Below are 24,006 nucleotides of genomic sequence, written 5' to 3'. Positions count from 1 at the left end.
GAAGAGACAGATTTTCAATGCACAGCCCTACTTAATAGAACTGCAGAAGGTTTCTGCATTACAAATAAAGCCCAGGAGCCTGATCAGTACATAGATTTTATAGAGGATGTATTAGAGGAGAAGAAGCGGGCGTCCCAATGCATCCCATTATTGAAGTCTGAGATGTAGCGTATTGCACCTTCTCTAATAAAAATCAGTCACAACAATTCCGGTTAGTCCCCAGACTGAAAGAATATAAGCCTTCCCCAGGTAACCACATGTAAATGCGTGGCCACCCAGCACCAGACACATTGGCAATTACGAGATCCATAAAAAGATCCAACGCACCACTTTCAAATACAGAATTTTCCCCTGAGGAAAGTAGAGGAATTGTATTAATTTGTCTGAAAGATTGCCACGTTATCAGCATATAATGCACGCACATCTAATACTACTGCACTTATGGCCAGGTGCAACCAAGGCCAGTGGGATCTTAGTTGAACTTCACCCTGCCTTTCAGAAGATCCTCCAAGAGGGGAAATGGACTGCTTATGCAGTAATCAAAAAAATGCCCTGGGCGCAGCTGAAAAATCGTGTCGTCGGGTAGCTGGGGCAGTTGTTATCAAAATTCATGCCTATTTAAGGGGGCCAGGGCTCGAGATGAAAACACAGGTCACCCTACTGGTAAAGCCATTGGAGGACTCGCTACCTTTTGGGATGTCAGTAGACAACACCCTACAGAGGGCAAAGAAAGACCAATATACTTGTAAACCCGATGGTCAGATTTCATGCAGAACACAGCAATAAATTGACCGGTCTGGAAACTGCTGATCCTTTACGGAGCATGCCTTATGGACAAACCTCAGGCCACCTAAGCGTTACGTCAGCAAGCACTGAGGTAGATTTAGAAGTAAAGGTCATACCTCAAGAGGGGCAGACTCTGCCTCCCAGCAGTTTAGGTCCCCTCCCATGTTTCTGAGTGACGGTAGAATGTCATTCGCCCACGCATGGGACTGGATCACGTAGGTGTTGGATGCTGTGCCCAAGGTTACTGCCTGGAGCTTGTGGGCAACCCGTGCAACCTCCCTTCAAGAAAGAAAAACATGCCATGAACAGATCTAGATAGTCTTGCAAACAAAGTCATGGCACTTCTGCTAAGGAATGCCATCGAAACAGTTCCACAACATCAGGTAAACCTTGGTATTTATTTGCTTTGTTTCCTAGTATCCAAAAAAGAACAAACAAAAAGGTTGTTCTTAGACCTAAGGCCAGCAAATAAGTATGTCAAACTGCAGAAGTTTTGGATGACTACCCTTCAAGAAGTAATCTGACTCCAAAAAAAGGGGATTCATGGCAACATTGGATATGAAAGATGCATATTTTGAGAAGTCCCAGGTCACCAAAGGTATCTGTGATTCAAGGTGCACTCTTGTCACTTTCAGTTCAAGGTACTTCCTTTTTGAATTGCATTAGCACCTTGTTTATTCACAAAGGTCTTTGCAGTGGGGACAGCACATTGTCGCTGTTAGAACATTCCTGTGTACTCTTATCTAAATGGCTGACTGATAGGAGAAACAAATGCACTTTACTTGCACAACAGGGAAAAAACCTAGATTTTCCCTACCAACTAGACTTTTTAACCAACAAAACCAAATCAAGCCTCAGCCCATCGCAAAGAAAACAATACCTCTGAGCAATTTTAAACACGGAACAAGCACTAGTTTACCCCTCTCAGGAGAAAGTGCAAGCAAAATAGGCATGACATTGTTTGAAATGATGGCTTCCTATATTTACATTTTTTCCGCATGCACGACTAAGCATAAGCCCATTACAACAATGGCTCTCGGACCTATGGTCACAGGTATCTGGCGGATGGGATGGTTTAGTGTTGCTGTCGTAAATGGTCATAAACAATGTTCAATTGTGTCAAACATGCTAAAACACACGCCTTTCACCAATACGCCAGTAGAAAATAACAATTACCACCGCCTCCCCAAAGGTCAGTTGGGGAGCCCGTTGTCAAAAACCCACTAAGCAGGGCGCATGGACACAGTAACAGGAAACTCGACACATACATTTGTTATCTTGCCATTCAAAATGGCCATAGATTCTTTCTAACCAATACTTTCAAACAACTGCATGCTAATCAACAGACAACCACAGCCATGTTATACATGAAGGCAGTACGCACTGACAAACCTAAATGTGTCCCACAAGCTAGTCCCCGGGGATGTGTCATCCAGGACACGGCCATCGCTATTGGATCCAGTTCCTGGGGGTGAACCAGTGCGGGAGGATCACCTGGTCTTCAGGGAGTGGAGGTGGGACACCAAAGGGTGAGATGCGTTATCCCCTTCCTTATAGCACCTTTCCCCATCCTATCCGGTAGGATACCTAGAAACTCAAACCCCCCTTTCCCATCACAAACACTTTCTCACAGACAGATCATTGTGAGCAACAACGGACTAACACCAGGGCTGTATACTTGACATGTCCCAAGACAAGGGTCAGGCAGAGTCAGGCAATTACTGATTATTACAGACACCTGACTCCCATCACACTTCCCCACACGCATAAAAGACGGAGCGCGAATGCACACCGGAAGCAAGGCAAAATGCATGAGGAAGCTGCAATTCGGAAATGGCAGTTTAAACCGAAGAGAAAGGCAGCGAGATTGGAGACAACGACGACGACGAGGAGGGAATTACCCTTGCCCTTTTCAGCACAGAACCACAACTTTCAAGAAGCCTCAAGGAAAAGAAACATAAGACCATGAATTTCAGCTGACGAATGGCGTAGCGTGTGTCAGAGGTACACGGGGCCCTGCCACTTTGATAGCCAAGGCGGGGAGAAGCAATTGCCACAGTGGAACTGTCCTTGACTGACAGCAAAGCAACGCCAACGAGTTCAGCAAAGCGGGCGAGTTGGAGAAACTGATAGCAGAGCGGATTGTGTTGTGCTCAAGGTTACAAGCGGCAACATTGTATGAAGAAGAGAACTTGCACACAATTGAACTGTGTAAGACCGAAATAGGTACCAGATACAGAGTAGTCCGGCGCCATGTGGGTGCCTGTAGACTCGAAGGTCTCTGTTTGGGCCTCACCCTGAGCGGGGAAGAAAGATTGAACTGTAAAATCGGAGTGGTCCTGCAGCGTGTTAGGTTGAACCCCGTGCACATTCGATTGTCTGTAAACTGAAGTTGGTCTGAGCCCAGCTGAGGGGGACTAATTGTAGAAAAGGGGGTTGAGTCCGTAAGAGGGGGACCCTGAGTGAACACACCCGAGAAGATTATTGAGGCAAATGTGAACCCGACTGAGGGAAGCCTGCGAATTAGGGTGAACAGTAAACGCATCCGAGAAGATTGTTGTGCCAAATGTGAACCCACCTGGAGGATGCCTACAAAATTAAGTTGATCTGAACCCAACTGAGGGAGGCTAATGGTGGAAGAAGGATTGAAGCCCGGCGGAGGAGGGTCCAGGGTGAAGAGTAAATCGCCCGACTTAAATATTGAAAAGGAAACATTTCTTTGTTGTTTATGGTACATCAGGTCCTCTGAGGCAAGAGACTTTGCACAAAAGAAACCTGGGCACAGAAGGCCCTGATGTTGGTGAAAGGAACTGTGTCCTTGTGTGCTGTGTTTGAGTGGCCCGCCTTGTCCCGTGCTGAAAATGTGGGGAAGGGAGGACAATGGCCTAAACATCCTTATTTTGTGAACACGTCTTTCTTTTGTGAATATTATCCCACACTATTTTGTAGCCTAGCTGTAAGGATTGGCAATCGTTTTTTTTGTATAGGCCCTTTTTATTTGACTAGATTCCACTAGGGCTTTGTTATTATTTGATGGTCGTAGCTTGCTCCCATCTTAGATTTAGGTTTGGATAGGCATTTTTCACACCCCTGATAAAGTTCAGTAAACACCCTTGAACTGTGATCACTATGTCTGTCTTACTTTGATACCATGCATTCATACAGCACTGAAAGCCCTTGCTGCTTCTCGCTTTACCGATATGGCACTTGTGTGTCGTCAGGTGACATATTTTCATTCAAGCACAACACATGCCTTGAGAGCACAGCACAGAGTGCTTTTGCAACAACACAAATGGGGAAATCAACACAAATACAATTTGCAAACTGTTCTTAGGTGTGCTAACCCAAGAAATTGGAAGGACCTCTTGAGTGTCTTGCATACACATTCTTTTTTTTTTTTTTAAAACCTTAAATAACTTAGTTTTTTCTTTAATAGTCCTAATACACATTTTAATCTTCAGCGTTACTTTCAAGTAATAAACTTCAACTTTAACAAATTCTAATTTTCATTAAAAAATATCCTTTAATACAAAGAAAGGCATAGACAAATGTTCATATCCAATGCATTTTGATCCTTTGACCATCTTCAGGGATCATCATTTTTGAAATAATAGATGAACATAATTGTCATTTCACCATGATATTCTGTTCTCTAATTTTTGAACTTTTAAATGCTATGCTGACAAGAACGTACATTTCCCTACCTGCCTGTTTTTCTTTGTTCGTATCTATAAGAAATTAAACAACAATCACTATGTGTATAAATGCTTTGCAAATGTAGCCAATATAGAGTACAAGAAAAAGTATTTTTTTTTAAGGTTTTGAATCATACTTGGGGTTTCAGAATCTGGGGTATCAGAAACTGCTTTCATTAATGTGTCCAATGTCATTGCCTCTGCTAAGCACTCAACCCTATCCTTTATCCTAATTCTACTTGGACTGTGCAGCCTTTGACACTGTCGATCACTTTGATCTCCTTAATACCTTTTCTTCTTGGGATTCACAATCAAGTCCTTGCCTGAATTGAATCCTCCCTTGCACCTTGCCAATTCTGTTTCCTGGGGAAGCAACACCTCTGAACTCACTCCCCTAACTGTTGGCATTCCACAAGGCTCTGTCTTGGTCTGTTCCCCTTTACACTCTACACTTCTGCTCTTAGGGCACTAATCTCATCCTTTGGTTTCTCGGACCAACTCTTTGCGGACGACACTCAAATCTTCTTCTCTTTTCCTGAACTCTCCTCTGATCTTTCAATCTACATTTCCATTAAATATTGGATGTTAAACTCTACCAAAACAGAGATACTCATCTTTCCTTCCAAAACTTCTCTCATCTCTTCCTCTGCCTATCCTGGTCCCAGGATAGGAAATCGGGCACCTCCTTCCTTTCAACCCCACCAAGCATCTCTTAACCACTCGTGTTTTCTCTAAACTGGACTACAGTGCCAGTATTCTCTTTGGTCTCCCCAACTATGCTTTCTGTCCTCTCGACAAGATCATTAACTTCGCTGCCTGGACTGTCTTTGAACTCCCTCACTTCACACTTAGTTCCTCGTACCTTCACCAGGCTGGAAGGATGATGATGCAAAACCGGGCCAGATTTAAATGTCTTCTCCTGATTCACAAATCTACCCACATTAAGGCACCACTGTATCTATCCTCCTCTATCCAACACTATAAGCCTTCTCGTAATCGGTGCTCTGCCTCCTCGACTACCCTTGTGGCTCCTCGCCCTCCCGGTGCTTCCTCTGGCTTCCGCTTTTTCTCTCTTCTTGCTCCACATGCAAGGAATTCTCATCCCCCCGACATTATGAGAAACAGTCCACATGGATTTGTTCAAACCCAAACCAAAAGACTACCTGCTTACCTCTGAGTTACTCTTAATGTACCTCTCATCTGCCTGCTAGCTAACATGTTTCCCTCCCCTATAACCTGCTTCTGTCTCGCACTTCCTCTGCCTCCATTCTAGCACTTCACTCATCATGGTCATGTCCCAAGCACAGCTGACTGTACTTATAAATGTCCAATGTTGGTTGTCCTTAATCTATGTATGTCCACTTATGTATTGTCCCCGGTGACTGTTCCATTTACTCCCCTCCACAACCTGGTCAGAATGCCCCTCACACTTCCCCCATTATAGGAGGGTCACTACTTCACGTCAAATCTGATTTCTTGTCTATTGTATGTTCTTTTGTGATCAAAAGAGCATTGTTCCTCCAGTACATAAACAAATAAATAAATAAATAAATAAATGGGCATTTAAGCGGATTTACAAGCTAGTGATCTTATTTACCCAGTAATGGTATTTCTATTTGTATTACCTTAGTCTCGTGTGCCCACCTGTCCTTCCCACGTCGAAACAGTGGGACAGTACAAAACACAGCAGCACATGGTACATGCATGTCATGTTAGAAATCCAATCAATCTGAGGATGTGTGCGTGAGGAATCATGGGTCCCTGTAAACTTAGGATAGGGATAGTCTTACTGAAATGGCCCTGCCAATGCCCTTTTTTAGAATTTGAAAAAAGAAGATGCTATACTCGGAGCCAACCATTAGATGGTTGTGAGTTTTGCAAAGCGTGTAACTTGAAGCAGAAACAAGCCACACAAAGATGATTATTGGGCAAGTGATGTTGGTTATGTATATTTTTTATAGCCAGATATAGATAGTCCAAATGTGCTCTCCCTCCATAAAATCTCAAGAGTTGTCAGCTGCAAGCATCTCCTTTGAGACCATATCTCCAAACAATCATAAATATAGCTGCTAAAAAGATGGAAATACTGATGCATTTTTTAGAAAATGCTTTGATGTTCCAATTATTTATTTTTGGCATATAGAAAGAAATACTTGCTCGAAAGAATACATGAATATAATACAAAAATATAGGTTAAAATATGGTTGGAACTGATTCTATAAATAAGCTAATATTTCATATAATATTAATGTTCCTCTCGATGCAATGTTGACTTATGGATTGTCCACTTGTTTGTTTTTACCTTTTGTCACACATACATGATGTTCTCCAATGTGGTGTAATATCCTCTTTTCATTTTGCAAGCATAATTGTACACGTTCAAAATGAATAGGCAACCCGTCCTGATAGAAATCTTTTCATGTAAATCAATTGTTTTGCATCGGTTCTCAAATTGTGATGCCATTCTTTAACAATGATGATTCATACGTGTGTCCAGCTGACATTATCCTCATCTTCTACACGTTAACGTGGTTCGCTACCACTGTAGCTCTTCAGGTGGAGTAGTTAATGTTGATCTTATATGCCAACGTTGCATCCAGAAGAACATGAAGAATAATTGATGAAATATTGAGAAATATTAGTTTATTCAAGATCAATGAGATATTCATAGAATCAGTTCAAGCTTTGTTTTAAGCTATATTTTGTGTGTATTATGTTCTTTGAAGCAAGTGTATTTGTTGTATATTTTCTTGTATACCAAAAGTAAATAATTGAAAACTCAATGTAGTTCTAACTTTGTTAGCGCATCAGTGTTTCCAAAATGAAAAATTGTTTACAATTATTAGAAGATGTTAAAACTGTTGCATTCCTAAAGTGTTTGAGGGGGGAGGGGAATAATGTGTATTGCAGAACCTAAGCCTTCACATTAAAAGGGAGGACCAGCACAATCACCAATGAGGATTTGAGGTAATTACGTAGCGCTTCTTATTTAGGAGAGGTGTAAAGTAATATGTATGGTTCGTTCATAGTCTAGCATAGGCAAAGTCAGTAGGCAAGTGCCATTATTGTGCTATGCTGAGGTAAGAAGGTACTCGCAGCTTCATTGAAGAAAAGGAGGGAACCAACCAATCTGGGCAGTCGGTATGACTCCACCTCAGATTCCTGCATCCAGGTTCCTTCATCAAAGCCTAGGCCAGGGATGGTTGCAGGTAAGGATTTTTGCACCATATGGAGGCTTAATTGGTCTGGGGAAAAGGATGGAGGGATCAATATAAAAGGTTTCCTAGGCCTGCACAGAAGCACCTCATGAGGAATACAAGACCGGTCAGGAGATTTGGGGAACATAACTCACGCTAATAGTTGTACTGAAGAAGGCCCAGGGTCACGGTTCAGAGGTGAATTTTAGGGTTGGGTTTGGGCGTGGCTGGCAGTGGATCCAGTCTGTTTCTTAGCTCTCAGATTGTAGCTAGACTTTAGGATCTCAAAATAGGATGGACTCTGCAGGATTCCTGCGAAACCCTGGAGAAGGGCAAACAATTCAACTAGTGGTGAGCAGTCTTCGGATGACCCAGGAAGGGTCTGCTGGCAAAGGGGAGGAGATGAAGGACTTCAGCCCTTGTGCGCTGTCACAGGCTAGTGCCCCAAGCAGCAGCAGAGCGACAAAGGAGATGCCCATCAATGCTTCACAGCACGGGGAACTACAAGTGCAGCAGCTCTTGTGTCAGGATTCAAGAAGAGTGTACAGATCTTCCAGACTAGATCAGATCTGCGGGTCCTACGAGAGACAGGGTGCCAAATGAAGAGCAGTATGAAGAACCACTTGTCCCTGCTGAAGGGATACACTTGTGATGGACTTTCCTGGACGAAGGATGCAGAGCTTCACCTTACAGGAGCTTGCTTGGCCAATGCCGGTTTTGTTATCTGTCTCGGTGTCTGTCAGGATGCTCTTGGTGCTTTGGATTAGACTTCATGTGGCCTACAGACAAATGGTCCCAAACATCTCCCAGATATACAAAATGCTGTGCCAGGGGTGAGCCTATCCCACCAATCAGGAAACATTCACCATTCAAACAAAGAGGTCATCAAGTCCTGGATTAACAGCACAGAGGCACTTGTGACATCAGCTAAGGTGAGTATGCGTTTTTGGTTGTCTGGTCCGTAAACAAGTCTTCACCTGTTCAGAGTACACAGCTGAGTTTCCCAGGCTCTGAACAGAGTCTGTGAAGGGGTGTGACCATATATAACTATTTCCAACCCTGAACAGGAAGACGACGTTAACAAAGACAGTGGTCCTCTGAGACTGGGTTTAAAAAACAATGGCAGCCATCATGGCCGTAATAATGAGTGCACCTTTGCCGTAACAATAAAGGTGTGCAGTAGAGATGCACTTCCCACCTGTCTGGGAATACATTTAGTGAGAAACACGCTTCAGAGAAAAAGAGCTTGGGCGACATTGTCCCCATTCATATTTCTCCATATGGGTCATAGCAGTGCCCCAGAAAATGTGTGGGTCAGAGTCCCCCTGCACTGGTGAACTTAGGGTCTGAATGATACTTCTCCAAAAAGTTAGTTACCGGAGCAAATTGTATGCAAAAAACGGATCTGGAAAAACCAAAACACATTAGGCTAAAAAATAGAAAAGACAAAAACATTTCCTAAAACGTGTATTTCAAACAGCAACACGGATTAAGTGCTACATGTTCACATACTTTGCAGGTAAAAGCAACTATTCCCAATATGCAAGCCTCTGCCCTTAATTTGCAGACAGGTTACCTAGTAAAGTATGTAGCAATCCCTGATGCACTAGAGCAGATCAGCCGGCTCCAAGAGGGAAGAGTGAGTGCATTAGGTTCTCTGTTTCCAAGTAATACTTATTAATGACAGCACTAGAAGGCTGCAATCTGTGGCAGAACTTCATGAAAACAAGTTAGATGTATTATAATGTAACACATCTTCAGCAATGGTATTCTTTGAATCAATTGCATCTAATACAATATGATGCCAAGCAATTAATGCCCATGCATAATGTGACGAATCTGAGGATGTCGACCCCTCTCCTCTAGGGGTCCACAGTACAATAGCCCCCCTGGAGGTGGTGCACCGAGGGAGGATCACATGGGGAAGCAAGCCCCTTATGGGATTGGGGACCATTCACAGAGAACGTGGTATTCCCCCGCTTCAATACACCCAACTCCTTCTCCAATGCCAAATCCTCATTTCACCTCTTTAGATCGAGCCAATGTGTTCTATGTGCAAGTTAGTCAACCAAGTATACTTGACAGGACTAAGACACAAGGGAATGCAAAGTATGCTACATATGGCCATATTTCAAGTACTGTGAAAAAGATGATGACCGGGGGTCCATGGATCACTTAGAGAACCAGAGTAAGTGGTCTAGCCTCTCACAGTATGTGATTGGCCAAAAGCAATTCAACAATCCAGCACAGAAGTTCAAAGGCAGCTCAGCTGAGACGCTGAAGAAGAGTTGTCCTAAGAGGAGGACATTTGGGAGCCGATGAGAGCTGAAAGGGAAGCCATAAACGGAGGAGAAGGGAGAACCTGAACATGGTCCAGGACAGAAATACTACTCAGACTGCTGCCAAGTCAAACCTCTGGGCACCACAGGCCCCGGTAAAGAGCCAGAGAGAGCGGACATACAGCCGGAAACAGTCAGACGTCTGCAGAGCCGCTGCAGACCATGCCGGTTACACAAATGCTACCGGAGCCTCGAGAAGTGACGCAGCTGCTTGGGAAATGGTGGTACCTGCATGGAAGAGACAAAACAGGTATGCAGGTTACCTAAGAGGTGCTAGAGGTCCGGGGAAGCAGTGGAGATAAAGCAGAAGCAAGAGTAAAAGGAACAATTAAGGAAGAGTTGTATGCTTGGCAGGGGAGTAAACCAAGCAGATACAACACTACATTGCGAGTCTGGGACCTGCACCCATATGAGAGACAAAAACCGAAAGTAACCAAGAATAAGACTGTCTGGGACCCGGTGAGACAAAGAGAGACAGCTCATGAGAGGACAGTTGCTTGACAGGAGAGTAAACCAAGCCGTCTAGAATGGTGCAAGTCTGGGACCTGGACCCAAATGAGAGTTTGAGAATAAGTGGGTCAAGAGCACTGGAACTGAAAAAGGCATATTAAAAGGAATCCTATGCTTGGTAGGGAAGCGTGCCAAGTTGGTGGGATAAAAAACTGTGAATTATTCCTGTGAATTACCCATTGACATTTGCCTAAGAAAATAGAGGGTGCAGGAGCCCAAAAGGAAAGAAAGTAGAACAAGAAGAACTGTAGGGGAAAGGAGCACAACCCTAGCCATTGTTTATTTTCATCTGTTTTGAATAGAGACTGGAAACCTTTCTGTTGGTTGGAACTACAATGAACGCTTTACTTTGGGAAGAGATCATCCTTGCAGAGTTGATTTAAGTTATTAGTGTTGGGGGCGGAGGTAGGCTTTTCAGGCATCCTGACACTTTCGCTAGGTTTCTTTGAAGTAGGGAAACCTCTTAGTTTTAGGGATAGAGAGACATTGTTCAAACCCTTTCTTGATCAATAAGGTTTCTGCCACAAAAAGGTGCCACCATTGTGTCCGAGCCTTACTTCTGCACCCTTACAATAAGGAGCTCTGACTTTACTTGACAAGGTTTTGCTATGGTGTTGGTGCTTACATAGGAGCAAATGTGTCCTTATGGAGTGTACCAGCCATGCAAAACTCTTTAATACTTGATTGGTTTAGGGGCAAGCACATTGCTAGTCTTTGTACTGGTAAGTCGGAGCAGTAGAACTACAGGACCACTGCGCTGCATGGTGAAATATGCTTGTGCCCTGCAGCGTGGATAGTTGGTCTTCTATGGAAGCAGTAACCCCTTGTTTCCGGTTGATAAATCGGAACTTGTGTTGAGACCAGACACATTTGTGCTAGACACCACAACAATGTCAAGAGAGTGTCTAAAATAAATTTTGCAAGATTCAAGCATCCATTTTTGTGTCTGAAGTGTTTATTCTGATGTCGAAACACGTGTCGGCAACCTCAGGGGTCATTCTCTAGGCTAATCATGATAACATAATATAATTGCAGCTAGTTGGTCGGACCCACAATAATGGCAACCCAAATTGGTGCTAATAGTCAATCGTGAACCAAGGAATCGTGGGTGGACAAGAGGGGTTGAAGAGATGTGGGTGTAGGTGTGTGTCCTGGTAGTAGGGAAAGGAGTGACAATTGAAACATGAAACAAAGGGCACACAAGGAGGGAGAATGGAGAAGGGAGAAAAGAGAGGAGAGGCAAGGATAGGGGTTAATACTTGGGCCTTATAACAGTCCCGTGTGGGGATGCGCTGGATCGGAGGTAGGTGCTTGGGTCATGTTGCTTACCGGGAAAGAATAAAGTGTTTATGGTTGTTAAGGCATCCACAGTGCAGGTTCAATTGACTACAAATATCAAAATTGGTGCGCCAGTTGGAGCAGAATATTAGCACATTTAGTCGGTCACTGTGGACAAGTGCCAGGTAAGGAGACAAGTGGAAGAGATCCCAGAAGCAACCAGGGCGGACCTGCTCTAGAGTAACCTGTGGGGGACGGATGCCAGCGATAAAGCAAGATGCACGGTTGCCTAGCCCTTGTTTGAGGGATCTCCAGTGTCCGGCGGGTAACGGAGGATATGTGCCTTCTGTGACGGACATCAGTAATTGCATCAACCAGATTGCTGCATGCTTGAATCGGGTGATATGAAAGTGGCGTCTGGCTTTGGATCCAATGGACCACTATAATAGTTGATTTAATGAATGGGGGCAAGCAGTGAATCAGTGTGAGCGCTGCTGTCCCCCATGACTGTGAGTTGATAGCAGCGAGTTCCAATGTGGTTGAAATGATCCAAAATCGGTAGCCGGAAAGGCTGAAAGAGGTGAGGGGGCGAAAGCCCATGGAAGATCGGGGCTAGTGGGCCGGTTGCGAATCGGCCAAGGAACACATGAAGTTCGTGGCGAGGTGAAAGGGGCACACTCTTTAACTGAAGAATCCCTTATATGGGTTGAGACCGTCAATCGCACTGGTAGCAATGTCGATCGCCATCTTGGTAGAGAACTTTAAGAGCGCTGTGATTTCAAGATTAACGTCACATGGCATGCAGCTATTGGCTGGTGTGACTAGAGCTGGTGGTTGGCCCAGAGAATTAAAGGGCTTGTACACTCACACTCTGATCAGTTAGTGGTCTTGGGTTAGAGTGGACATCAGACCCGCTAGAAGTTTGCAAGGTATCTCGGATGGATATGAGTGTGAGCAGCATGACTGTAGGTCAGCTAGAGCACAGCAGGCCACAGGGTGTCTGGTTTAAGCCTTTCCTTGGGTAGATCGCATTGCCCTGGGGGAGGAGGTGTTGTGAAGCATGAGCCTTGACGTAGGATGAGAAAGCACAGTCTTTGCTTCCTCTTATGAATATCAGATGTGCCTCTTGGCAGAGAGTGGTTCTGAGGGGGGCACTGCTGTAGATTCACAGTGGCACAGACCACTTCTAGAGTGTTCCTCAAAGGGACTTGTTTCATAGAGTTGTGACGCCTCGGTTGTTCTCAGCTGTTCAATGAGACAAGTAGCAAAGCGACAGCATTGCCCAGTATTGTGAAGCTAGCCTAAAAGATGGAGTTCAATTATGCCTCAAAAGGAGCAGCACCTGGAAGCGTGTGCCACGGTCCCAGCACAACTCACATGAGTGAAGGGCAACCTGGAATCAAAGCTTGAAATGGTCTTTGGGTGAGTGGGCTTCAGTGCACCACATGTAGATATGAACAGCAGCGAGGGAAGAGGGAAGACTGCTGTCTTTCATTCCCTCTCCTCTATGGGTCTCTAATGTACTGTGCTTACATGCTTTCATTATTATCTAAAAGATCATTAATTTTCTATTTCTTGGCCTGGAAAACCTTCTTCGACTGTCCTTTTGCATCATGGTTTTCCCCAAGGCGCCTCTGCCGGGCCCTCTTCTTTGTTGAAACTGCCAATTCTTTTTGACTTTCCTGCAGACAACTCTCAGATCTTCCTATTGATTCCCTCTTGTTTTCCAGTCTATTCACACTACATTTCCTGTCTGCCTACTTGTTCAATCATGGATGAATTCTGGTTTCCGCATCTTAACCCCTCAAAAACTGAAATTCCGTTCGTTTCTTCTTCTTTCATTTATTTGTAACCTTTCTTCCCCCATTATTATTTATTGTCCTCCTTCTCTCATAATCCGCTCATAACTGTGCTGTCACATTTGACTCTTCACTCTGATTTTCCACATATAAGTCTTTACTTCCTGTTCCTGTCGACTACACCTTTACAGTATTCCACAATCTCACTTATTTCTTTCCTTCTAAGCTGCTAAACATATCCCCACGCTGTTTGTCTCGCTGCTTGATTATTACTCTGCCCTGCTGATAGGCCTTGCCGCCTATCAACGCACTCCTTTATTCTCTGTTCTTAATTCTTCAATCCCTATTTTCTTCTCTCTTTCAGTTCACATCCCTATTTCTGCCTCTCTTCAATCCATCTCCTGTCTTTCCCTGGAATCCTAGCTCCTCTTTCACTTGCTATGTATTGTTTTTAAATGCATACCTGGCTTGGCTGCTCCCGGCCTCTCGTCTCGTTTCCTTTGAGGTCACTCCTCGTTCTTTATGCTCTAAATCTTTCTATTGTAGTTCCTAAGCCCCCTTCTGCACAATCATGTTTTCATTCTTTCTCGTCATTTGCTCCCAAATATAAGATCTTCCCTCAGCTTCCCATCCGATCTTCTCCTACTCCATCACTTTGGGTTCTTTCCTTAAATCTCACTTACTCTCTTCTTTCATTCTTTTTTCAGATTTGTTTATCCTCTGCCATGTTTTGCACCATCTTATCTTGTATAGCACTTTGGCAGCACTTTGGCGAAAGCGCTCTATATAAATCTATTAATAAGAAATGGATCATGCTAGAAATAAATAGAAGGAAATAAATAGAAAACCACCTGCCGAGTCCTATTGGATCACAAATATATATTTTGCATAAGCTTACCCTGACACAATGCACAAACCTTAAATAAGGCTTTCATTGTAAAAACATTTGATTCTTAAAATTCAGTTTGACCTGCAAGAGCACTGTTTATGTGGAAAGTGTGTCCTTTTTCCACAATTGATTTTGTTCCATGTTTTGATTCGTCTCGGTTACCAAGAGCCATCTACTGGGGCCAGTGTTCCAGCCCCAGTTCGGAACACCTGGCGGCGCTCCCAGTTTTTCTCCCAGGCAGGTGAGTAACTGATGGCCCGGGCAGCTACACCCACATATGCACAGCCATCGCCTAGAATGTGGACATTCTGTGGATCAAATGCCTTGTCAATGACTCCTGCTTCTTTAGCTTCTGCTTTTCAATTCTTCACAATTGGCAAAAATCTCTTGTCTGGGGGACGAGTCTTTGCTGTTTCAACTTAGTCATTTTTTATTCCTTACCACAAAACATATTTTCAACCAAAACTCTTTACGAATGTGTTCGTGCAATACAGCTACTCCATGTCAAGGATATAAGCGGTGCCAGGCCTGGACTGTGGGGAATAAGTAGTAGTTTGGCTCAAATTCTCCTAATGTTAAATACATGCCAAGTCCCTTTTTCAGTTTGTTTTAATGCAGATGGGAAAAGTGGCAGCTTTGGCATTCCTTCTTCCCTGCCCCCATGCCAGGAGGACATTGAAATTGGTTTATTCTTAGGGTTAGGTGCGTGCAAGTGAGGAACCCCAGTTTAAAAATAAATGCATAACCCAGGAATTCTACGGCTGTCGCTTTTGCTGCCAGCAATAAAAAGCACAGCAAAGTCACATGGACTCGTTACACCCTTGTTTAGTTAAGGGGTCATGATATTTTTGCTACACCATTAGAGCCCTCCTGCCCCTGCGATTCCTTTGCCAACTGCTAGCGCTGGGGGCGGCCAGACACTGCAGCGGTGGGCTTTGCGGTCATTGCTACTGGTGGAGTCGCTCTGCAGCTTGCCGTGGTCTAGTAGCGCTGCATAGCAGCCAGCCGTGCTTAGAATGTCTAATTGCTGTGACTACTAATACTTACTGCCGCTTCCCGAGTGTCTTACTGCTGGTGGCGGGCCATGCACAAAGCAATCTGTGTGATCTCTCTAGCCCTCTTAAGGTGAGACTATATACTAATCAAGATGCTTTCATTATGAGCCTAATGAATGCCCATGGTTCAAGTGTGCTAATAGCTGTTTATTTTCTTTCATTTAGTGGATTCCGGTAGTTGTGACGAGTCGTCTGTAAGTATCCTCTTTTTACGCCTGTCATACATCATTTGATTTGTGTTGATTAAAAGAAATGCTAATGTGTGCTTGCCTTGGTGGAAATTCCGGCTGAGCCTTTGGTGTATACTCATCCAGTGGGGGCATGCCGGTCTTCAGCCACTGCACTACGTATGTCCATCAGAAAAGCAAAACGATATTCTACCAGCTGGTGGAACTCGAACAATAGAAACCAATTGCTACCATAACTCACAACACACAGTTCCCCGATGCAACTGGGGTCACTGCACATTTCAAGTTGAATACATACCCTGAAAGCCATATGCTACAAAGGGAATACAGTAAAAACCATTTGCAACTGGAATTTCCTCCATCGTATGCACTTTTCAAAGTGTTTGGAGGAATTGCATGGGCGTCATGGTCCATGGCCTAGCAAGCTTGTATTCTGCAGTGATCTCTGGGGGGTATTGGGCAGCTCTGGCCAAGGGCTGCTGCTCAGACGACAGCTTCTGACTAGTTGGTATACATATAAACTACACCACAGACCGGCCCCTTTGCTGGCCTAATCCTGCACAATTTTGTGCTGGACATGTTCTTTACAAGCCATGTTGGGCTACAGGATTTCCTGTTATTTGAATGCTAAGTGACACAAAGCTAGAGGTACTCTGCTTTTTTTCCTGTTGTGTTTCCTTTATTTTGCTGTAATGGTGGCTTAGCCCAGCCGTTTTTTTTTGGGACAGGAAATGTGCAACATCAGACAATTTTATCATTGAGGTATATGTATTGCCCCCTAGTTTTATTAGAAAATCTACTAATGGCAAATTGGTCTGTCTACTTTTGAATCTGTAACCTGCCCTCCCTCGACTTCTATATATGCAGACTTAAAAACCTAAAACACACATTGAACTCACAGTTCAATCATTTCCAATGAGCTGAAATGTTTATTTTAAAATTTGTTTATTGGCATTTATAGTTACAATCACTATTCAGATTGACCAACGTGATCGCTGAAATTCTGTTTTTGCAAATAAACAACAACATTTACATAACAAGAACATCAAACATTAACTATCTCCGGTCTGGGGGCAAGTGATGGCTGATTGGGTCGCATGCGGGGGGGTGGCCGGGCACCACGGGCGTGGGTATGGGCTTTCCAAGAATGTTAATGCTGGGGGGGTCTGGTTTCGAGTGTCTTGGTCGACCTTTTAGGTCATGTGATAGGGCCGGCGAATTGTTCAGGGGGGGCTTATCATCGGAGGAATGAAACAGTCTGGACATGGTGTCTTTCCATGCAGCAAGGGCCGTACTCGACTCGTCCGTGGATCTAGCCACGCTGTCCTCCCAAGCTCTTGTTTCGGCGGTCGCCCATCTTTCAAATTCTTTGTGCCATGCTCTGTGATTCGGCCCTGCCGGCCGTTTCCATGCCATGGCGATGGTCCTCTTGGCTGTTACGCATAGCAAGTCTATCAGCTTAACCGCAAATTTGAGTTTGGCCAATCTGGGGTAGCAGCCTAGGAGGCATTCAGCTGGGGTCCACTTATACCTAGTGACTTCCGCTTCTTTGCAGGTTCTTTTCACCATTGACCAGAGGCTATGTGTTTTGGTGCAGTTCCATAGCATGTGGATTAGATCTGCTCCCTCTGTCCCACACCAGGTGCACTGTGTCTGGGCGGTTTTATTGAACTTCGCAATCCTGCTCGGGGTTAAGTATGTGCGATAAAGTACATTTAATTGGATTAGCCGATATCTCTGGGTTCTAGAGACCTCTTTCGGAAAGGACCATTCTATTTCGGACAGCTCTTGTCCCATGTCTGATTCCCAGCGGGTCTTTAGTGCATCACTGCGGGGATTGGAGATGTCAACGAGAAGGCTATAGATTTGAGATGTTGCCCTTCCCCCCTCACTCAGGCTGTATAGTAGTGTCAGAAAGGGGTTGCCTCCGGCTCCTCTGGCCAGGTGTCCCATTTCGTGCATGCTATCTTGCGGATCTTTTGGTACCACAGGAATTGGCCAGCGTGAATGCCCTCCTTCCTCCTGCAACTCAGTGAAGTCCCTGAATATGCCTTCGGAGTATAGATTGCCCCAAGTGTATACACCTTTGTCTTCCCAGAGCCTAATGGTGTGGAGGGTGGTGACAGATTTATCGAGTCCCGAAAGTATTGGTACTTCTTGGAAGTATGGTTGCTTCCAGTGTAGTGTCGTCTTAGTTCTACGCCATATTTTCCTGCCCAGAGTTGCCAGAAAAGGCGGATCGTGTAGCAAAGTTTGAGGGGCCCAAATCGATTCCTTCAGACGGATTGGGGAGATCATGGCGTGCAGCAGGGGGTCTCTGAAGTGGTCCCGTCTGCTAACCATTTGGTTACATAACTTAATTGGGCTGCAAGGCAGCACTTCTCAAGGCTCGGTAATTGGATCCTCCTTGTCTGTGTGGTAATACTAAGGTAGATAGTGCCACCCGATGTCTGCCTTTCCCCCATAGGAACTCCTTAATTATTGTGTCCAAAAGCTGGAAGAAGGGTTTGGTGATATAAAAGTGCACATTCTGGAACCCGTACAGGAATCTGGGTAGAATGATCATCTTGGTTATTGAGGCCATGCCCAGCATGGATAGTGGAAGCTTAGACCAGAAACTTATGGACTTGCGCAGTTTGTGTATCGCAGCTTTCGTGTTTTGTATGTGAATTTGTTCTGGGGTGTGCATTATCTGGATCCCAAGGTAACGGAAAGATTCAGTCTCCCACTGAGTGAAGCTCTTCTGTGGTTTTATTTTTCAGGGCTGCTAATGGGAACATGCAGGATTTCGTCTTGCTAAATTGTATGCCCGAGACTTTGGCGTAGTTGTCAAGGACCTCCAGTATAGTTGGAACATTGAGATGATGGTTGTTAACGTATATCAGTACATCGTCTGCATATAGTGAAACAATGTGATCTATCCCGCCCAGCCTAATTCCTGCATCGAAAAATTGCTGCCTGAGGAAGATTGCAATAGGTTCTAGACCCAGGATGTAGAGCATGGGGGAAAGTGCCCCTGCGGATATCCCACGCGTCTGACACATACTTCCCAGATTTTAGCCTGGCCCTTGGTTCATTATACAGGATCGATACCCATCTGATAAATCGTTGGCCAACTCCAAAACCCTCCAATACCGCTACCAGCCACTCCCAATAAATGGAATCAAATGCTTTAATTGCATCTGAGGATAGTAATGCGAGTTGTTTTTCGCTTGTATTGGTCTCAGCTATAATGTGTTGAAGCCTGCGTAAATTTTGGGACGTGTTACGCCCAGGTACAAAACCATTCTGGTCTTCATGCACTATGTCACCTATCACTCTAGATAGTCGCTTTGCCAGTATCTTCGTCAATATTTTAACATCATAGTTAAGCATGGCGAGCGGGCGATAGGAGTCGCATTTATCGGAGGGTTTATTGGGTTTGAGCATCGGGACCAATAAGGTTTCCCTCATGCTGTCAGGTAGGATACCGGTTTCGAATGTCTCAGAAAAGACCTGGTCTAATAAGGGCGTCAGGGTGGGTTCATATGCCTTGTAGAATTTTGGGGGGAGCCCGTCGCACCCTGGGGCCTTACAAGTGGCGAGGGACCTAATAGCCTCTGTTATGTCTTCCGGTGTGATATCGGAGTCTAGGGTTTCGGACTGTGTTGGTGACAATTTGGGCAGGCCGATTTCTTCCAGGGTATCTAGTATCTGATCTTGTGGGACCTTGTGTATGTGGGAGTATAGTCGTGCGTAAAAGCGCTGAAAGGTGTCGTTTATGCTCTGTTGGGTTCTATGTTCTGTGCCATGTTCATCCTGTAGTGCTGTAGTTGCATGCCTAGGGTGTTCTCTTTTACAGAGCCATGCTAGTAGCCGACCCGGCCTATTGGCCTCTGCATGTGCTCTGTTAGGTCTGACGCTAAAATCGAACTTAGCCAGTCTGTCCCATGCTTTAGAGCAATCCTCTCTGAGAGAACTTAGTTCCTCCTCCCTCCCCGATGTGTCGATAGGGGTGGACTCTAGTCGCTGGACTTCCAACTCTTTCTGGTTCAATTCCTTCCAAAGTGTTCTCCTGATGCCCCCTGCTTTTGCAATTGCTTCTCTCCGTATCACCACCTTTAGGGCGTCCCATACCGTACTTATTTGGTCTACACTGCCTGAGTTTTCCGCTACATAATCCTCTATGGACTCCTGGAGCTCCTCCCTGAAGGTCGGATCTTTCAGGGCCTCGGCAGACATTCTCCACATAGGGATGGGCGGTCTAGGACTGTTGTGTTGCCAGTCCAACAGGAGTGGGGAGTGGTCGGAGATGGTCCTCCCCAGATATTGCGTACTACCTATCTGAGGCATGTGTTCTCTGCTTATGAAAAAATAATCCAACCTCGTGTGAAGTTTGTGTGGGGATGAGTAATATGAGTATGTCCTTTCGCCCGGGTGTGGTCCCGCCAAGCATCAATCAGATCTAGTTCCTTGATCATGACATTCAGGGATGAGGTGGCGACGGGAAAGCCGTTTGCCGGTGGATAAGACCTATCTAATTCAGGATTGTGGACGCAGTTGAAATCACCTCCCCATAAGAAGAAACTGTCCCGGTACTGTGACATCTGGGTGCTAAGTACCCTTAAATGGGCTGGGATATTGTTGTTGGGGAAGTATGAGTTTACTATACATATTTCTCTTTGTTCTACGGTTCCCCATATGATCAGATATCTACCTTCAGGGTCCTTCACCATCCTACGTAGGAGAAACGGTACCTGGGGATTGAACCAGATGAACACTCCTCTGGCGAATTTTGAGTAGGGGGCTCCGTAGCCTTGTCCCCCCCAGTGTTCTCTGAGTCTCTCGTCAGCTTCAGCGGTGCAGTGAGTCTCTTGTAGGAGAGCAATGTCCACTCTAAGATTTAATCCTGTTCCTACGGAGGTAGGTGCCCAGGCCCCTTACATTCCAAGTCAATAGTCTAATGTGCGTAGCCATCTCGGTTTCGCAAAACGCTTAGGGAACCCCTTCTTCCAACAGAAGTGCAGATGGCGACATCTGGTGCCGCATATTCGGCACTGTTTTGCAAGATCCAGCCCATCTCGGCCCTCAAGCCAGCCCCCCATCTCGCCAGTTGTGTTATTGCCTTCGGAGATTTACCAACTTGAACAACTTCCATCCCATGGAATGGATCAACGGAAAAGAACAACAGTAAACTGCCCCCAGCAGTCGATACAAACACACGACGCTCGGGGGCCCCCGGGCCTTCCAGTCCTCTCCAGGTCTTCCGGCTCGGGTGGTGTGCAGGCATTTTACCTGCACCGCTTCGGTTAGGGTGGGTCATCGCTTGTTTTGCACATGGACCTTCGAGCTCCTGCCCGATTGCGTCGCCTTCCTGGTGTGGCGATGCGGTTCATTCCGAGGTTGTAACCATAGTTGATGTGTCGTTCAGCTTCTCGTGTGGTCATTGTCCTTGCCCTGGTGTTTAATGCTTCTCGCCATTCCTTCCGCATCCTCAGCCAGTTTGTTGTGTTCGAGCCATAGATTTGCCGCCGCCGGGGTTTCCAGAAAGATTGCCTTCCCGTTGTGAAGCACTTTGAGTCTCGCTGGATATAGCAGCATGTATTTAAGGTTGAGTTTCCTTAGAGTGGCCTTTACTGGTATGAAAGAGTTTCTTGCTCGTTGTACCACAGGGGTGTAATCGGGATACATGACTATTGACGCCCCGCCTCTTCTGATCTCGCCGCCTTCCCTCGAAAACCTCAGTACGGCCTCCCGATCCCTGAAGTTTAGGATTTTTGCTATTATTGGTCTCGGATGTGAACCGGGGGGTGGCCGCTTTTGAAGGGATCGGTGAGCTCGCTCCACGGAAAATCCTTGGGTGAGTTTGCCTGCCCCGATTTCCTGCAGGAACAGCGATTCAATGTATTCGGTAGGGTCGGGGCCCTCTGAATCTTCCGGTATCCCTAGTATTCGGACATTGTTGCGGCGGGCTCGGCCTTCCGCATCTTCTGAGCGCGTTTCCAGTCGAGCTACTGTAGATTCCAGCTCTGACTTTCGCTTTAAGTTCCTGTGTGGTCTCCGCGGTGTCCTGCAGGGAGACTTCCACGGTGACCATCCTGTCGGTTAGGTTTCGCGCATCTTGTCTCATCAGTTACATGTCCGATTTTATTTCGCCAATCTTGTCTTCCATGGATGTTCTCGGTGCTGCTATCGCCTGTAGGATATGGGAGTCCCGAGGATCTATTGCCTGAGTAGGAAATTCTTCGGCAGCGCTTGTCTCCTGTGGCATCTGTTGTTTTGGTTTGACTGAGGTGAAGGAATCCATTGTGACAAGTTTGGGTTTTTGCCTTGGAGGTGACATTCTTTCTAAAGAGGGTTTTTGGTGAGATGCTGTGTGATGTCCGCTTCAGGTTCTTGATCGGCGTGAAGTAACCGTGGAACCCTGTGGGTCGCCCGTTCACCAGGGCTTACGGGTTATTACCAAGGGTAGTTCCCCCACTCGGTGCTGTAGGATCTATGGTGCTGTGCTGTTTTCCCCCATTATGTGTGTATCATTCAGGCAGGAGGTGGGGGAGTGTTCGCAGGAGTAAAGCCTGTCTTGGCCGTTGGTGCGGGGTGTTCCTCGTGCTGGAGCTAGGCACTCCAGCTCTATGCAAGTATCTGTCTTCCGGCTGCACTGCGTGGGTAGGCCGTGTGATGGCCCCTGCCGCGGGGCTCGTAGGATTACGTTGCGGTTCGGCTAGATCCAGGTGTCCCAGGGGGCTCCTGTCCTACAGGGTCGTATGCACCGGATCGTGTGTGTGGGCCGTATGGCGGTCTCTGCCTGCAGGGCCTGCCGGTGTCTGCTAGAGTTCAGTGGTGGTCTGGGGTGTCCGCGTCAGAGCGCCGCGGACCGAACTGTCCGCCGAGGATGAATGTTGCCTGGCTGCAAAGTCCTCCAGCTGCCGGGCCCCAAGAAGGGGCTTGGTGTCCCCGGAAGGCTCAGTGTGCCTCTCCGTGCGGCACTCCCTGTTCACTTAGGGGCCTGCAGCGGCCCGGGCCTCCAGCCCCTGCCTTCCCCTCCTCACCTCTCAGTGGCGGTGCGCCCCGGGCGGCAGGCGCCTCGCGATAGTCTCGGCGCAGGGATGGGGGGCGCAGATGTCCGAGCGCCGTCAGTGGTGCAGGTGGTCAGTGACACTGCACCCTCCGGAGCCGCGGTTGCCGCCTCCCCCAGTTGTGGGGCACTCCTCGTCCGCGGGCTCAAGACGTCGGAGCGCTGCGGACCGAATTGTCCGCCGAGGATGAATGTTGCCCGGCGGCAAAGTCCTCCAGCCGCCGGGTCCCAAGAAGGGGCTTGGTGTCCCAGAAGGCTTAGTGCACCTCTCTGTGCGGCACTCCCTGTTCACTTAGGGGCCTGCAGTGGCCCGGGCCTCCAGCCCCCAGCCTTCTCCTCCTCACCTCGGTGGCGGTGCGCCCCAGGCGGCAGGTGCCTCGCGATAGTCTCGGCGTAGGGATGGGGGGCGCAGACGTCCGAGCGCCGTCAGTGGCACAGGTGGTCAGCGACTCTGCACCCTCCGGAGCCGCGGGTGCCGCCTCCCCCAGTTGTCAGGCACTCCTCGTCCGCGGGCTCAAGACGGAGTCGCGGCCGCCATCTTGTATTCCTGGGGACCGAAGCGCGGAGGTCGCGTTTTAAATGTTGCCGGCTCTGTTTTCGTCTAACTTCACCTTCAAGTGGTGCAGGATCGGGTGAGGCAGCTGGACATATAAATATTTCCGTCCTCGGATCAGGCTGGAAATTCTTTTAAGGATCGGTCTCAGGATCGGGGCAGGAGCTCGAGAGAAGTGCGTCCTCAGTCCATGGATCTAGGCCACGCCCCGAGCTGAAATGTATATAGTAAATGTTGTATTGCTGAGGTGCAACACACTGGGCCTCATCACAAGCCCGGCGGTAACCGTGCCGGTAAAACCTGACTTCCTAGTAACACCGGAGCATTCTGACGCCGGCGGCCAGAAAGTCAGGCGCTGGTAATTCTGTAAGTCCCCATTCCCATGGACTCCCATAGGACTCCATGGGAATGGAGACCACGGAAGCACCGCTTCCGTGAAACTCTGCGGGTGGGTGCCATTCCGCCCGCCCGGTCTGAACCTGGTCCGCAGAGTCGTAGTGTGCCGGTCCAGAAACAACAGTGCCTGTAGGCACACTGGCAACGTTGTTTCATGCTGTTTACTGCTCCATGCAAGGCACCTACACACGTATTCCTTCTTAGGGAACATGTTTTATTTTTTTAAGTTGTATATGGTGCAAGTGCGAAAACAGTCTCTTCATAGCA

General features: G+C 46.6%; 1 protein-coding gene across 2 annotated transcripts in view; it reads left to right on the top strand.

The window, feature by feature from the left end:
- The window catches only part of LIMCH1 (LIM and calponin homology domains 1), a 1,245,196-nt gene that overhangs the window by 1,038,352 nt on the left and 182,838 nt on the right, over positions 1–24,006 (top strand). For both annotated transcript variants that reach the window (XM_069631748.1, XM_069631749.1), the window contains 2 exons: positions 14,660–14,734; positions 15,714–15,742. In XM_069631748.1, coding sequence (XP_069487849.1) covers positions 14,660–14,734; positions 15,714–15,742 — 104 coding nt within the window. The remainder of the gene's footprint in view (positions 1–14,659; positions 14,735–15,713; positions 15,743–24,006) is intronic.

Source organism: Ambystoma mexicanum, chromosome 6q, assembly GCF_040938575.1.
Source record: "Ambystoma mexicanum isolate Mex_15411 chromosome 6q, UKY_AmexF1_1, whole genome shotgun sequence".
NCBI classification, from domain to species: domain Eukaryota; kingdom Metazoa; phylum Chordata; class Amphibia; order Caudata; family Ambystomatidae; genus Ambystoma; species Ambystoma mexicanum.
This window is presented reverse-complemented; position numbering and strand designations above follow the sequence as displayed.